General features: G+C 48.2%; 1 protein-coding gene across 1 annotated transcript in view; it reads left to right on the top strand.

Annotated features, from left to right (window-relative positions):
- Positions 1-11,926, top strand: part of cntrl (centriolin) — a gene marked incomplete at its 5' end in the record, with an annotated part of 36,096 nt that extends 24,170 nt beyond the window's left edge. The window contains 8 exons of the mRNA XM_034165718.1: positions 4,591-4,662; positions 5,289-5,477; positions 5,622-5,828; positions 6,008-6,119; positions 9,248-9,417; positions 10,567-10,679; positions 10,754-10,883; positions 11,748-11,926. Coding sequence (XP_034021609.1) covers positions 4,591-4,662; positions 5,289-5,477; positions 5,622-5,828; positions 6,008-6,119; positions 9,248-9,417; positions 10,567-10,679; positions 10,754-10,883; positions 11,748-11,774 — 1,020 coding nt within the window. The remainder of the gene's footprint in view (positions 1-4,590; positions 4,663-5,288; positions 5,478-5,621; positions 5,829-6,007; positions 6,120-9,247; positions 9,418-10,566; positions 10,680-10,753; positions 10,884-11,747) is intronic.
- Between the last annotated feature and the right edge of the window lie 1,305 nt (positions 11,927-13,231).

Raw genomic sequence — 13,231 nt, 5'->3', positions numbered from 1 at the left:
GATGAATGCAGCAATGTACAGAGACATCCTGGATGAAAACCTTCTCTAGAGCGCTCTTGACCTCAGACTGGGGCGAAGGTTCATCTTTCAGCAAGACAATGACCCTAAACACACAGCCAAGATACCAAAGGAGTGGCTTCAGGACAACTCTGTGAATGTCCTTGAGTGGCCCAGCCAGAGCCCAGACCTGAATCTGATTGAACATCTCTGGAGAGATCTGAAAATGGCTGTGCATCGACGCTCCCTAGCCATCTTGATGGAGCTTGAAAGGTGCTGCAAAGAAGAATGAACCAAACTGCCCAAAGATAGGTGCACCAAGCTTGTGGCATCATATTCAAGAAGACTTGAGGCTGTAATTGCTGCCAGAGTTGCATCAACAAAGTACTGAGTATTAAGTTTTGGGGGGGTGATGGTCAACTGCAGGGGTGCCCAAATTTGGTCCTCAAGATCTACCACATCTGAATCCAATTAAATGCTCATTAAAAGCCTGCTAACGAGCCTTTCATTGGCTCGTTAGCAGGAAGGTAGATCTTGAGGACCAAACTTGGGCACCCCTGGTCTACTGGTTAATTGTTGGGCTTGAGACCAGAGGATCCTGGGTTCAAATCCCAGCCTGACCGGAAAATCACTAAGAGCCCTTGGACAAGGTCCTTAATCCCCTAGTTGCCCCTAGTGTGTAGTGAGCGCTTTGCATGGTAGCAGCCTCACATCAACGTAATTGTGACGCATTGTTGTAAAGCGCTTTGAGCGTCTGATGCAGATGGAAAAGCGCGATATAAATGCAGTCCATTTATTGAGCAAAGGCTGTGAATACTTATGTACACGTGATTTCTTAGTTTTTTATTTTTAATAAATTTGCAAAAATAAAAAACAAAACACTTTTTCATGATGTCATTATGGGGTGTTGTGAGTAGAAATTTGAAATTTATTGACACCATTTTGGAATAAGACTGTAACATAACAAAATGTGGAAAAAGTGAAGCGCTATGAATGCTTTCTGGATGCTCTGTATATATATATATATATATATATATATATATATATATATATATATATATATATATATATATATATATATATATCCATCCATCCATTTTCTTCCGCTTTATCCGGAGTCGGGTCGTGGGGGCAGCAGCTCAAGCAAAGCCGCCCAGACCTCCCGATCCACACACACCTCCCCCAGCTTCTCCGGGGGAACCCCAAGGCGTTCCCAAGCCAGCCGAGAGATGTAGTCCCTCCAGCGTGTCCTGGGTCTTCCCCGGGGCCTCCTCCCAATGGTACGTTCCTGGAACACCTCTCCAGTGAGGGTCCAGGGGGCATCCGGAAAAGATGCCCGAGCCACCTCAACTGACTCCTTTCGACGTGGAGGAACAGCGGCTCGACTCCGAGCTCCTCCCGAGTGACCAAACTCCTCACCCTATCTCTAAGGGAGCGCTCAGCCACCCTGCGGAGGAAACTCATCTCGGCTGCTTGTACTCGCGATCTCGTTCTTTCGGACATGAGCCAAATGTCATGACCATAGGTGAGGATCGGAACATAGATTGATCGGTAAATCGAGAGCTTTGCCCCCCTACTCAGCTCTCTCTTCACCACGACGGTCCGATACAGCGACCGCATCAGTGCAGATGCTGCACCGATCCGTCTATCGATCTCATGCTCCATCCGTCCCTCACTCATGAACAAGACCCCGAGATACTTAAACTCCTCCACTTGAGGCAAGGACACTCCACCGACCTGAAGAGGGTAAAGCACCTTTTTCCGGTCGAGAACAATGGCTTCGGATTTGGAGGTGCTGATTTTCATCCCGGATGCTTCACACTCCCCAGTGCACGCTGAAGGTCCTGATTTGATGAAGCCAACAGAACCACATCGTCCGCAAACAGCAGAGATGAGATTCTGTGGTTCCCAAACCAGACCCCCTCTACACCCTGGCTGCGCCTAGAAATTCTGTCCATAAAAATAATGCACAGAACTGGTGACAAAGGGCAGCCCTGGCAGAGGCCAGCGTGTACTGAAAACAGGTTTGACTTACTACCGGCAATGCGAACCAAGCTCCTGCTGCGGTTGTACAGGGACCGGATAGCCCTTAGCAAAGGACCCCGGACTCCCGGAGCACTCCCCACAGGGTGCCCCGAGGGGCACGGTCGAACGCTTTCTCCAGATCCAGAAAACAGATGTGGACTGGTTGGGCGAACTCCCATGAACCCTCGAGCACCCGATGGAGCGTGTAGAGCTGGTCCAGTGTGCCGCGACCAGGACGAAATCCACACTGCTCCTCCTGAATCCGAGGTTCGACCATTGGTCGAATTCTCCTCTCCAGTACTCTGGAATAGACCTTACCAGGGAGGCTGAGGAGTGTGATCCCCCTATAGTTGGAACACACCCTCCGGTCCCCCTTCTTAAACAGAGGGACCACCACCCCGGTCTGCCAATCCAGAGGCACTGTCCCTGATCGCCACGTGATGTTGCAGAGGCGTGTCAGCCAAGACAATTTTTCATCCACCCCAGGAGCCTTGCCACCGAGGAGCTTTCTAACCACCTCGGTGACTTCGGCCTGGGTAATGGATGAGTCTGCCTCTGAGTCCCAAGTCTCTGCTTCCTCTTCGGAAGACATGACGATGGGATTGAGGAGATCTTCGAAGTACCCCTTCCACCGTCGGACAACATCCCCAGTCAGGGTCAACAGCTCCCCACCCGCACCGTAAACAGTGCTGGTGGAGAGCTGCTTCCGCCTCCTGAAGTGTCGGACGGTTTGCCAGAATCTCTTCAAGGCCAACCGATGGTCCTCCTCCATGGTCTCCCCGAACTCCTCCCAGACCCAGGTTTTTGCCTCTGCGACCGCACGGGCTGCGGCATACTTGGCCTGCCAGTACCTGTCAGCTGCCTCTGGGGTCCAACCTACCAACAAAGATAAGTAGGACTCCTTCTTCAGCTTGACGGCATCCTTTACTTCCGGTGTCCACCACTGGGTTCGGGGATTGCCGCCGCGACAGGCACCAGAGACCTTGTGACCACAGCTACGAGCGGCCGCATCGACAATGGAGGTGGAGAACATGGTCCACTCAGACTCCATGTCTCCAACCTCCCCGGGGATCTGGGAGAAGCTCTCCCGGAGGCGGGAGTTGAAGACCTCGCTGACAGAGGGTTCCGCCAGTCGTTCCCAGCAGACCCTCACGATACGTTTGGGCCTGCCAGGTCTGACCGGCTTCCTCCCCTCCCAGCGGATCCAACTCACCACCAGGTGGTGATCGGTCGACAGCTCTGCCCCTCTCTTCACTCGAGTGTCCGAGACACGTGGCCGAAGGTCAGATGATACGACTACAAAGTCGATCATCGACCTCCGGCTCAGGGTATCCTGGTGCCACGTGCACTTATGGACACCCTTGTGCTCGAACATGGTGTTCGTGATGGACAAACTGTGACTAGCACAGAAGTCCAACAACTGAACACCACTCGGGTTCAGATCAGGGATGCTGTGCTTCCCGATCAACCCCCTCCATGTCTCACTGTCGCCGCCCACGTGGGCGTTGAAATCCCCCAGGAGAACAATGGAGTCCCCAGTCGGAGTGCTATCTAGTACCCCTCCCAGGGACTCCAGGAAGGTCGAGTACTCTGCACTGCTGCTCGGTCCGTAGACCGAAACAACGGTGAGAGACCTGTCCCCGACCCGAAGGCGTAGGGATGCGACCCTCTCGTTCACCGGAGTGAACTCCAACACATGGCGACTGAGCTGGGGAGCAATAAGCAATGCGACCCCAGCTCTCCGCCTCTCCCCATGGGCAACGCCAGAAAAATGAAGCGTCCAGCCCCTCTCCAGGAGTTGGGTGCCAGAGCCCAAGCTGTGCGTGGAGGTGAGCCCGACTATCTCTAGTCGGTATCTCTCAACCTCCCACACAAGCTCAGGCTCCTTCCCCCCCAGCGAGGTGGCATTCCACGTCCCAACAGCCAGGGGCTGTGAGCATGGACCAGGCCGCCGGGCCACCCACCCTCGACCGCCACCCAATCCTCTCTGCACCCGACCCCCATGGCCCCCTCTGCAGGGCCCGACCTGCAGGCGCTCACATGCGAGCCCCAACCCCAGGCCTGGCTCCAGGGTGGGGCCCCGGCTCCGCCATACCGGGCGACGTCTCGGTCCTTGATTTTTTACTGGTCATGGAGGTTCTGAACTGCCCTTAGTCTGACCCATCACCTAGGACCTGTTTGCCTTGGGAGACCCTACAAGGAGCACAAAGCCCCCGACAACATAGCTCCTAGGATCATCCGGGTACGCAAACTCCCCGACCACGATAAGGTGGCAGCTTGAGGGAGATATATATATATATATATATATATATATATATATATATATATATTCATGCTGTACAAGCTGCCGTAACATGCCTTGGTGATGAGTGTGATGCAAAGTTTAATTTCATGGAACTCTGTTGGTTTGTTTTTAGATTTTTCATTTTCTGTTTAACTATAGTTTTCTGTCTCTTAACTTTGTCAGGCTGTTTTTTGTTGTGATCAGTTCATCACACCAGAATTTGCCCGTTGATAGGAAGATAATAACAGTGAAAGCTTTTAATTGGTGCTCTGTATCCACTGCAGGAGGCGGAGCTTAAACAAAGCTGTCTGCAGCTACGTGATGTCCAACAGGAGAAAGACGCCCTGATGCTGCAGGTCAGAGGTCACACAAAATAAAGGCTGAATCAAAGTGTGGAAAAGATCATGCTGACCAGACCTGACAGATGCTTCTGTTTGTGTCTTTGTTTTGTTTTAAGCTCTGGTTCTGACTGCAGCTTCTTTTTTCTTTTTTTTAAATAAACATTCATGCTGGCGCCAAACAACCTGACCCTGCCTCCAAGCTTATCTGTTTGGTTAACAACTGATAAAATACTTCATGTGGGTCGAATTAGTCAAGGCTGGTGACCGCCGATTATCAGAGGTGTGAAAGAATAAATGCTGAGTCATGCTTATATCAGTGTTTCCAAAGTGCAAGTAAAGGACTAAGCACACAGTCATCAGCAAATGAGTGTTGGCTCCTTTCCTTCGAGCACAGGCTCATTTCTGCCCCTGCACCTCCTCCACCTGGTGGATTAAAATTCTTCGAGTAAAGTCCAGCGTCTCATTGTCATGGCATCCTGAGCTCTTAAAGTATAAAACCATATAATATGGCATCAGAATTAATCAGACAAAATGTGGGCATGTCCCTGTTCAGGACAGGACGCCTGTCCGGCCCTTTACAGCAGCGGTGAGGACTCGTGTGCGGTGCATGCTGGGATTGATTGTGCTTTCCTGTTATCCAGCTGCAACAACAGAATGCTGATCAGCAGAAGAAACTTCGGCACATGGACCGGAAACTGAACCAGATGAGCAGGGATCAGCTGACATCCACCACCGACCAGCTGAGAGCTCTGAACGCCGCCGCAGACCTGCTGCAGGCACGGAGACACCAGGACGCCGCCGCGGCTCCGCTGGAGGCACAGAGACACCAGGTACACCAAAATCTACAGCTTGTCTGTGAGTCTGTCTGTTGCCGCTGCAGCCACGAACACGCACTCGAGCGTAACAGACTGAAACACGTGAGAGCTTCAGTTTGATCCCATCATCCATTTCTTCTTCGTCTTCTTCTGTGTTAGAACATGCAGCCAGATGACGGTGGTTTCAAACGGCGCTCTGACAGATGGAGAGAGAACACGCCCACAGTGGAGGAGCTGAGGGCGGAGCTAGCTGCAGCTCAGCGCCTCACGCTCAGACTGGCTCAGCAGCTGGACGACATCAGAACCAGAACCACTGCTGGACCCTGTGACGGGGGCCCGTGGTTCTTCTTCCCTTCTGGACACCACGTGAGTCTGTCAGGAGGGCAAACACTCTTCCTCACAGCTCTTGCAAAATAAAAGCATCTCACGCTGGCAGGCCATTAAAGTATTTGTTATCCACCCAGAACTAAAGATGTTCCGTTTGTAACCCGGTTTGGTGACATGGACCGCTGGGTTTTTTTTTTTGTTTTGTTTTTGTTTTTCAGGTTCCCTGTCTCGGGTCTCAGGATTCTGGTTTGGGGCTGCAGTACCTGAGTTCTCCTGATAGGGGGCAACAACAGGACCACAAACCACAGACACACCTTGGCTGTGACACAGGTGAAAAAACAAGTCCTTGATATTATTTGAAGTTTTCAAGCTGACAGGCACATCTTCGTGAACCAGAGGGCCATAGGTTCAATCCCCAAGTGTTCAACTGTTGACATGCACTTGAGCAAACACAGAGCTGCTGAGAGCATGATCAGTTGGTCCCTATCTTCACCCGGATCTTTAACAGATCTCTGGAACTGTGCGAGGTCCCCTCCTGCTTCAAACACTCCATTATTATCCCAGTCCCAAAGAAACCTTCCATAACAGGACAAAATGACTACAGGCCCATTGCCCTGACATCTGTAGTCAGGATGTCTTTTGAACAGCTGGCATTGAGCCACCTGAAGGACATCACAGGACCCCTGCTGGACCCCCTGCAGCTTGCCTACAGAGCAAACAGCTCAGTTGTGGATGCAGTAAACATGGGTCAGCATTACATCCTGCAGCACCTGGACTCTGGAGGGACGTATGTAAGGATCCTGTTCGTGGACTTCAGCTCGGCGTTCAACACCATCATCCCTGACATTCTCCACAAAAACTCTCCACCCTCTCTGTGCCACTCCCACCCGTCAGTGGATCTCCAACTTCCTGACGGACAGGACACAGCAGGTGAGGCTGGGGAGCATCACATCCAGCACATGGACAATCAGCACTGGTGCCCCTCAGGGGTGTGTGCTCTCCCCACAGCTCTTCTCCTTCTACACTAATGACTGGACCTCAGGGAACCTCTCTGTTAATGAAGTTTGCAGACGACACCACCATCACTGGACTCATCCAGGATGGTGATGAGGCTGCATACAGACAGGAGGTGGAACAGTTGGTCCTCTGGTGGTGTCATAAAGACCTAGAGCTGAACACGCTCAAGACTGTGGAAATGATAGTAGACTTCAGGAGGAACCCACCATCACCCCGCCCCCTTCCTCAACAACACTGTTTACTGTGGACACTTTCTGGTTCCAGCTCAGGGAAGTTCAACCAGCCCCAGGAACTGTTTATCATCTTCAACACATCCATCATCCAGTCTGTCCTGTGCATCTGTTTGGTTTCAGACATGACACACACAGACTTCAACCAACTGTCAGGTCTGCAGAAAAAATCATGGGAGCCAGCCTGCCCTCCATCCAGGACTTATACTGGTCCAGGATCAGGAAGCAAGCTGGTAACATCTCTGTAGACCACTCCCACCCTGGATACACCCTGTTTAAATTCTGGTGGACGTTACAGAGCTTTGTACGTCAGAACAACCAGACACAGGAACAGTTTCTTTCTACTGATGAACAATTTATCCTGCCTTTATCTCCTTTATCTATCCTTTATCTCATTCATATACATGTACAATTTCAGTCTGTCTTTCTCCTTTGCACACATTTTTTTCAACTGCACATTTATTCACACATTACTGTGAATTATTCAATGTTTAGTGTATATTTCTACCTGCCGTACAGAGAGAGTGCAGCTCAAACTGAAGTCAGATTTCTTGTGTTCTTGTAGATACAACCCCAATTCCAAGGAAGTTGGGACGTTGTGTAAAATGTAAATAAAAATACAATGATTTTCAAATCCTCTTCAACCTATATTCAATTGAATACACCACAAAGACAAGATATTTAATGTTCAAACTGATAAACGTTATTTTGTGCAAATATTTGCTCATTTTGAAATGATGCCTGCAACACGTTTCTAAAAAGCTGGGACAGTGGTATGTTTCCCACTGTGTTACATCACCTTTCCTTCTAACAACACTCAATAAGTGTTTAGGAACTGAGGACACTAATTGTTGAAGCTTTGTAGGTGGAATTCTTTCCCATTCTTGCTTGATGTACAACTTCAGTTGTTCAACAGTCCGGGGTCTCCGTTGTTGTATTTTGCGCTTCATAATGCCCCACACATTTTCAATGGGCGACAGGTCTGGACTGCAGGCAGGCCAGTCTAGTACCTGCACTCTTTTACTACGAAGCCACGCTGTTGTAACATGTGCAGAATGTGTCTTGGCATTGTCTTGCTGAAATACGCAGGGACGTCCCTGAAAAAGACGTTGCTTGGATGGCAGCATGTGTTGCTCCAAAACCTGGATGTACCTTTCAGCACTGATGGTGCCATCACAGATGTGTAAGTTGTCCATGCCATGGGCACTAACACACCCCCATACCATCACAGATGCTGGCTTTTGAACTTTGCGCTGGTAACAATCTGGATGGTCTTTTTTCTCTTGTCTGGAGGACACGACATCCATGATTTCCAAAAACAATTTGAAATGTGGACTCATCAGACCACAGCACACTTTTCCACTTTGTGTTGTCCATTTCAAATGAGCTCGGGCCCACAGAAGGCAGCGGTGTTTCTGGATGTTGTTGATGTTTGGCTTTCACTTTGCATGGTAGAGTTTTAACTTGCACTTGTAGATGTAGTGACGAACTGTGTTAACTGACAATGGTTTTCTGAAGTGTTCCCGAGCCCACGCGGTAAGATCCTTTACACGATTTCTGTTTTTAATGCAGTGCCACCTGAGGGATCAAAGGTCACGGGAATTCAGTGTTGGTTTTCGGCCTTGCCGCTTACGTGTAGAAAGTTCTCCAAATTCTCTGAATCGTCTGATTATATTATGGACTGTAGATGATGGAATCCGTAAGTTCCTTGCAATTGAACATTGAAAAACATTGATCTTAAACTGTTGGACTATTTTTTCACACAGTTGTTCACAAAGTGGTGATCCTCGCCCCATCTTTGCTTGTGAATGGCTGAGACTTTTGGGGATGCTCCTTTTATACCCAATCATGACACTCACCTGTTTCCAATTAGGTGTTCTTTGAGCATTCATCTTTCTGAGTTTTTTGTTGCCCCGTTCCAACTTTTTTGAAACATTTTGCAGGCATCCATTTCAAAATGTCCCAACTTCATTGGAACTGGGGTTGTATTTGACAAATAAAATCTATTCGGACTCTGATTCTTTGCGTACATTTATGACATTTATTTCACAAACAGATGAGACTTAATCATAGTCTGGACTGTTCCTTTAATAATTACCACCCACAACTCAGATGTTTAGCCCCGCCCTTCTTACAGCTCAGGTTGCTGTCGTTTTTCTCCTGGAGTCAACGTGTCGAATGAATGGATGCCAACGTTTGTCTCTTCTGCAGGAGCTGCAGACAGGATGAACAGCGGAGGACGAGGCAGCAACTCCAGAACAGCGGCACCTGCTCATCTGTGTGCTACGCCTCCCTCTGGAGCCGCTGCACTGCTCTGCGGCTCCACTTTAACAGCAGGGGGCGCTGCACTGTACTGTAACGTGCCTGAACATAAAGACCTGGTCAGAGACAAACAACGCTGACGTTACAGTTTTACACATTATATCTCAATGTTCCTTAGGGCCCCTTCACACATAACACAACTGAAGCAAACTAGCACATGAAGGAGGAACTGCATGCCATTCGTGGAAAATCAGAGCCGCACCCAACGCCTCGTACACCTGTCGCTACAGTTATTTGCGCACACCAGCGGCTGAAAGACAGACTGTGTGCTGCGAAAGCCCATTCAATCCCTCTCGCAGCAGGTGTCAGCCAAATTCCAGGTGTCACACACGAACATCCAACACCGCTCGCATGACACTTAGAAAATGTGTGGCCACTCGCACTGTCAGCATGAAAATAGTGAGCAGATGATCACTTTCAAGCTGGCAGTGAAATTTGTCTAACATGTGGTGTGTGTGTGTTCTGCGCCCCCCCCTCCCCCCCCAGCACGTGGCGTTCGGGGTGAGAGCACACTTGCACAACATGCTGATATGTATTTACAGACATGATCGCGTGGTGGCCAGACAACCACGTCTGCGCGCACACTGCCGGGCTGCAGCGACCACACTCAACTCACATCCGGCAGAACACGAGCGTCGACTGTGACAATATGGCAAGCCAACAGCGACACAAATACTTCACTTTCAGTCACGTATCACCAAGAACACAGTATAACAAACGCTGTTTTGTCAGTTATTAGTTTTTTCTTTTTTTATTAAAAAAATACATTTATCTCCTTGTTGATTTTAGGCATTTTACGTTCCTGTTAGACAGTGATTGTAGTGCAGTGGTAAAGTTTCTGTCTGGTAATCTTAGCTTTTGTAAATTGCAGGTTTGAATCCCGTGAGTGGCATTTATTTTTTTACTTAACCAGGGTTATTTAACCACAGGGTTGTGTATTGCGTCCCCTTTAATTGATTATTGATAAAAACCCGGTGATTTTCACTAATTATACAGTTGATTTTTATTATTTTATTTTTCTCCACATCAGTGACGTGCACAAAACCATCGCCTGTGTGACCGTGCGTCACTCACAACAGCAGGTGGATGGTTTGTGGTTCCCCATTTCGTGTTAGGTTCTTCCTGTTTCTATGTCTTTTGTGTTATGTGTGAAAGGGCCCTTAATGATCCTTTTGTTTTGTTTTTAACCAAGGAATGTGTTTGTGCAGGCTGAGGGGAGTGCGCACGAGAGTGTACACAGAGAAGCAGAGAGGCTGGAAAAGGAGAACAAGAAACTACGACTGGAAAATGAACGGATGCAACAGACACTGAGACAGCACAGGTGAGAAACACAACACTCAGGGGTTCGATTTAGTAACGCCCCTGACTACAGTGCATGTGTGCGTGCACGTGCAGGAATGTGGTGCTGGTGTGCGAGGAGGTGCAGTGTGTGGAGAAAACACTGCTGAGGAGACGAGCTGAACTCCGCCAGGCTGACCGACAGCTACTGGAAGCTCAGCGCTGTGTACACGCTGAAATACACAAGGTGTACACACACACACACACACACACACACACACACACACACACACACACACACACACACACACACACACACACACACACACACACACACACACACACACACAGCAGGGCGGATTCAACAGCGCTATATAAATAAAATAAATTAAATTATTTCCAACTACTTTTTACTCTTTATTTTACTTTGTCTTTTATTTGTTTTATTGGTTGTTGCAATTTTGTTATTTTTAATGTATTTATTTCTGATTAGGGGTCATTGGTACAATTTTTTTTTTATTATATACAGCACTTTGGTCGACTGCTGTCGTTCTAACCCTCTCAGGCTCAAATTAATTTTTAGTAAAAGGAAAAATCAGATATTTAACTGTTGCAAATCTGCAGCGCCTGCCTTGAGAGGGTAAAACGTGCTTTGGAAATAAAGGTTGTGTTGAATAAAAGTATCAGTTTCCTAAACAAACACCTTGACTTCATGTCCTATTAATGCCTTTATTTTTTGTTTAAACAGCATGTTATGACGACAACATGTTGGCAGGGAAGTGTGGGTAACTTTTTAATACTTCAGCTGTTCAGTGAAATTTCTGACAATCGTCTTCTCAACATCCAGTCAGAGTGACACAGCAACATGACTCCACCTCCATCCTCAGACAGCTTCCTGTTTACACATTTATTTATTTGTTTAAATGCCATGACCTCGTCTGACTCCAGGTCAGTCAGAACACACTCCGCGGCTCGGACGAGACTAAAGACCAGAATGTATCAAACTGTGATGTCATGTGACTTTTAAACGGCATCTGTTCACATGGATGGTAACCTTGAACCTCTGATCTTTGAAATGGTCACATGACCTCTGATGTGTTTCTTCCTGCAGCTCTGCCCAAATCTGGATTCCAGGTGAGCCCCATCACCTGTCTGTTGTCTTCGTTATGGGTGCTAGGCAACTGACCACCTCAACGCTGGCACAGCTGCTGTCGATCTGCAGGAGGCGGGGCTGAAAAGAAAATGTCACTCAATTTACAGAAACATTTTTACAGCAATAAAGACATAAATAAACAAACTGACCCGGATAATGATTTATTCACTGATGTCATGCAGTAAAGTGTCCTCGAGGAGGCAGTAATTATTTAAAAAAGAGACAGCATCCTGTGGCTGTGACCCGCCCACTTCCTCATAATGCACACATTATAATTAAAATGACTCAAAAGTTTCTGTGTAGGCTCTCAGTTGTCCAGGTGGTTTCCATAGTAGAAGCTTGAATCTTTGACTGGACTGGGTTGCTTGACGTGAGGACGTTTCGCTTCAAATCGCAGAAGCTGCCTCAGCTAAAATTCTTGCTCTGGTGGTCTGACTTCTGTCTTGACTCTTGTAGAGAAGAATAATCAAGAAGTCACAAAAGCTGGAGTTTTAAACCTAACCAGACCCCTCCTACCGAGAGGCAGACTGCTATAGTCAGCACCCTCCTAATGACAGGGCAGCTGTCCCTCCTAATGATGGGACGGACCCTCTCCTGATGGCTCCCTTGATGACTCTGCTGATGACGTGAATGACTCATTACCATGAACAAAAGACTGAAACTGCTTTGACCCGAGTACCCCATTGTAAACAGGGGATAAAGCGTATCTCAGACCCCCTCCCCGGTTAAGGCTGGGTTTCAAACGTTTCACAAAGAATGCCTCCTTGACCCCTCTCTCAAACCATTTCTTCTCTCTGGTTAAGATTTTAACTTCCTTGTCCTCAAACGTGTGGTTAGTGTCTTTAAGGTGGAGATTAACTGCAGACTGAGGTCCACTGGCGCCCTCTCTGCGGTGCTGGTATAGCCTTTTGTGTAAAGGTTGCTTAGTTTCACCTATGTAGTGTTCGTTACACTTTTCCTGACATCTGATAGAATACACTACAGTGCTCTGTTTGTAACTAGGGATCCTGTCCTTAGGGTGAACCAATTTCTGTTTCAAGGTGTTAACCGGTTTAAAGTAATCTGGGATTTTGTGCTGTCTGAAGATCCTCTGTAGTTTTTCCCCTACTCCTGCTAAATAAGGGAGAGACACTCTTCTTCTTGTCTCCGTCTCCTGTCTATCTGGTCTCTTTGTTCTCTGGGACTTCTGCACTTAGTATGTGGGTACCCACGATGGTCCCTAGACAGTGAGGGCTTTCCAGACAAGTTGTTGTTCTTTAGCCCTTCCCTCTGCAGTTATGGCACCTGTAGGGCTCTGTGTTGAAGCGTCCTGATCACCCCGAGCTTGTGTTCAAGAGGGTGGTTTGAGCCAAAGAGCAGATATTGGTCAGTGTGAGTGGGTTTTCTGTAAACCCCTGTCTGGAGCTACCAAAGCATCCTTATCCTGCCAGCAGATAAAGGCA

Source organism: Thalassophryne amazonica, unplaced genomic scaffold, assembly GCF_902500255.1.
Source record: "Thalassophryne amazonica unplaced genomic scaffold, fThaAma1.1, whole genome shotgun sequence".
NCBI classification, from domain to species: Eukaryota; Metazoa; Chordata; class Actinopteri; order Batrachoidiformes; family Batrachoididae; genus Thalassophryne; species Thalassophryne amazonica.
Note: the sequence above shows the minus strand (reverse complement) of the source record. Positions and strands in the feature narration are given on the sequence as shown.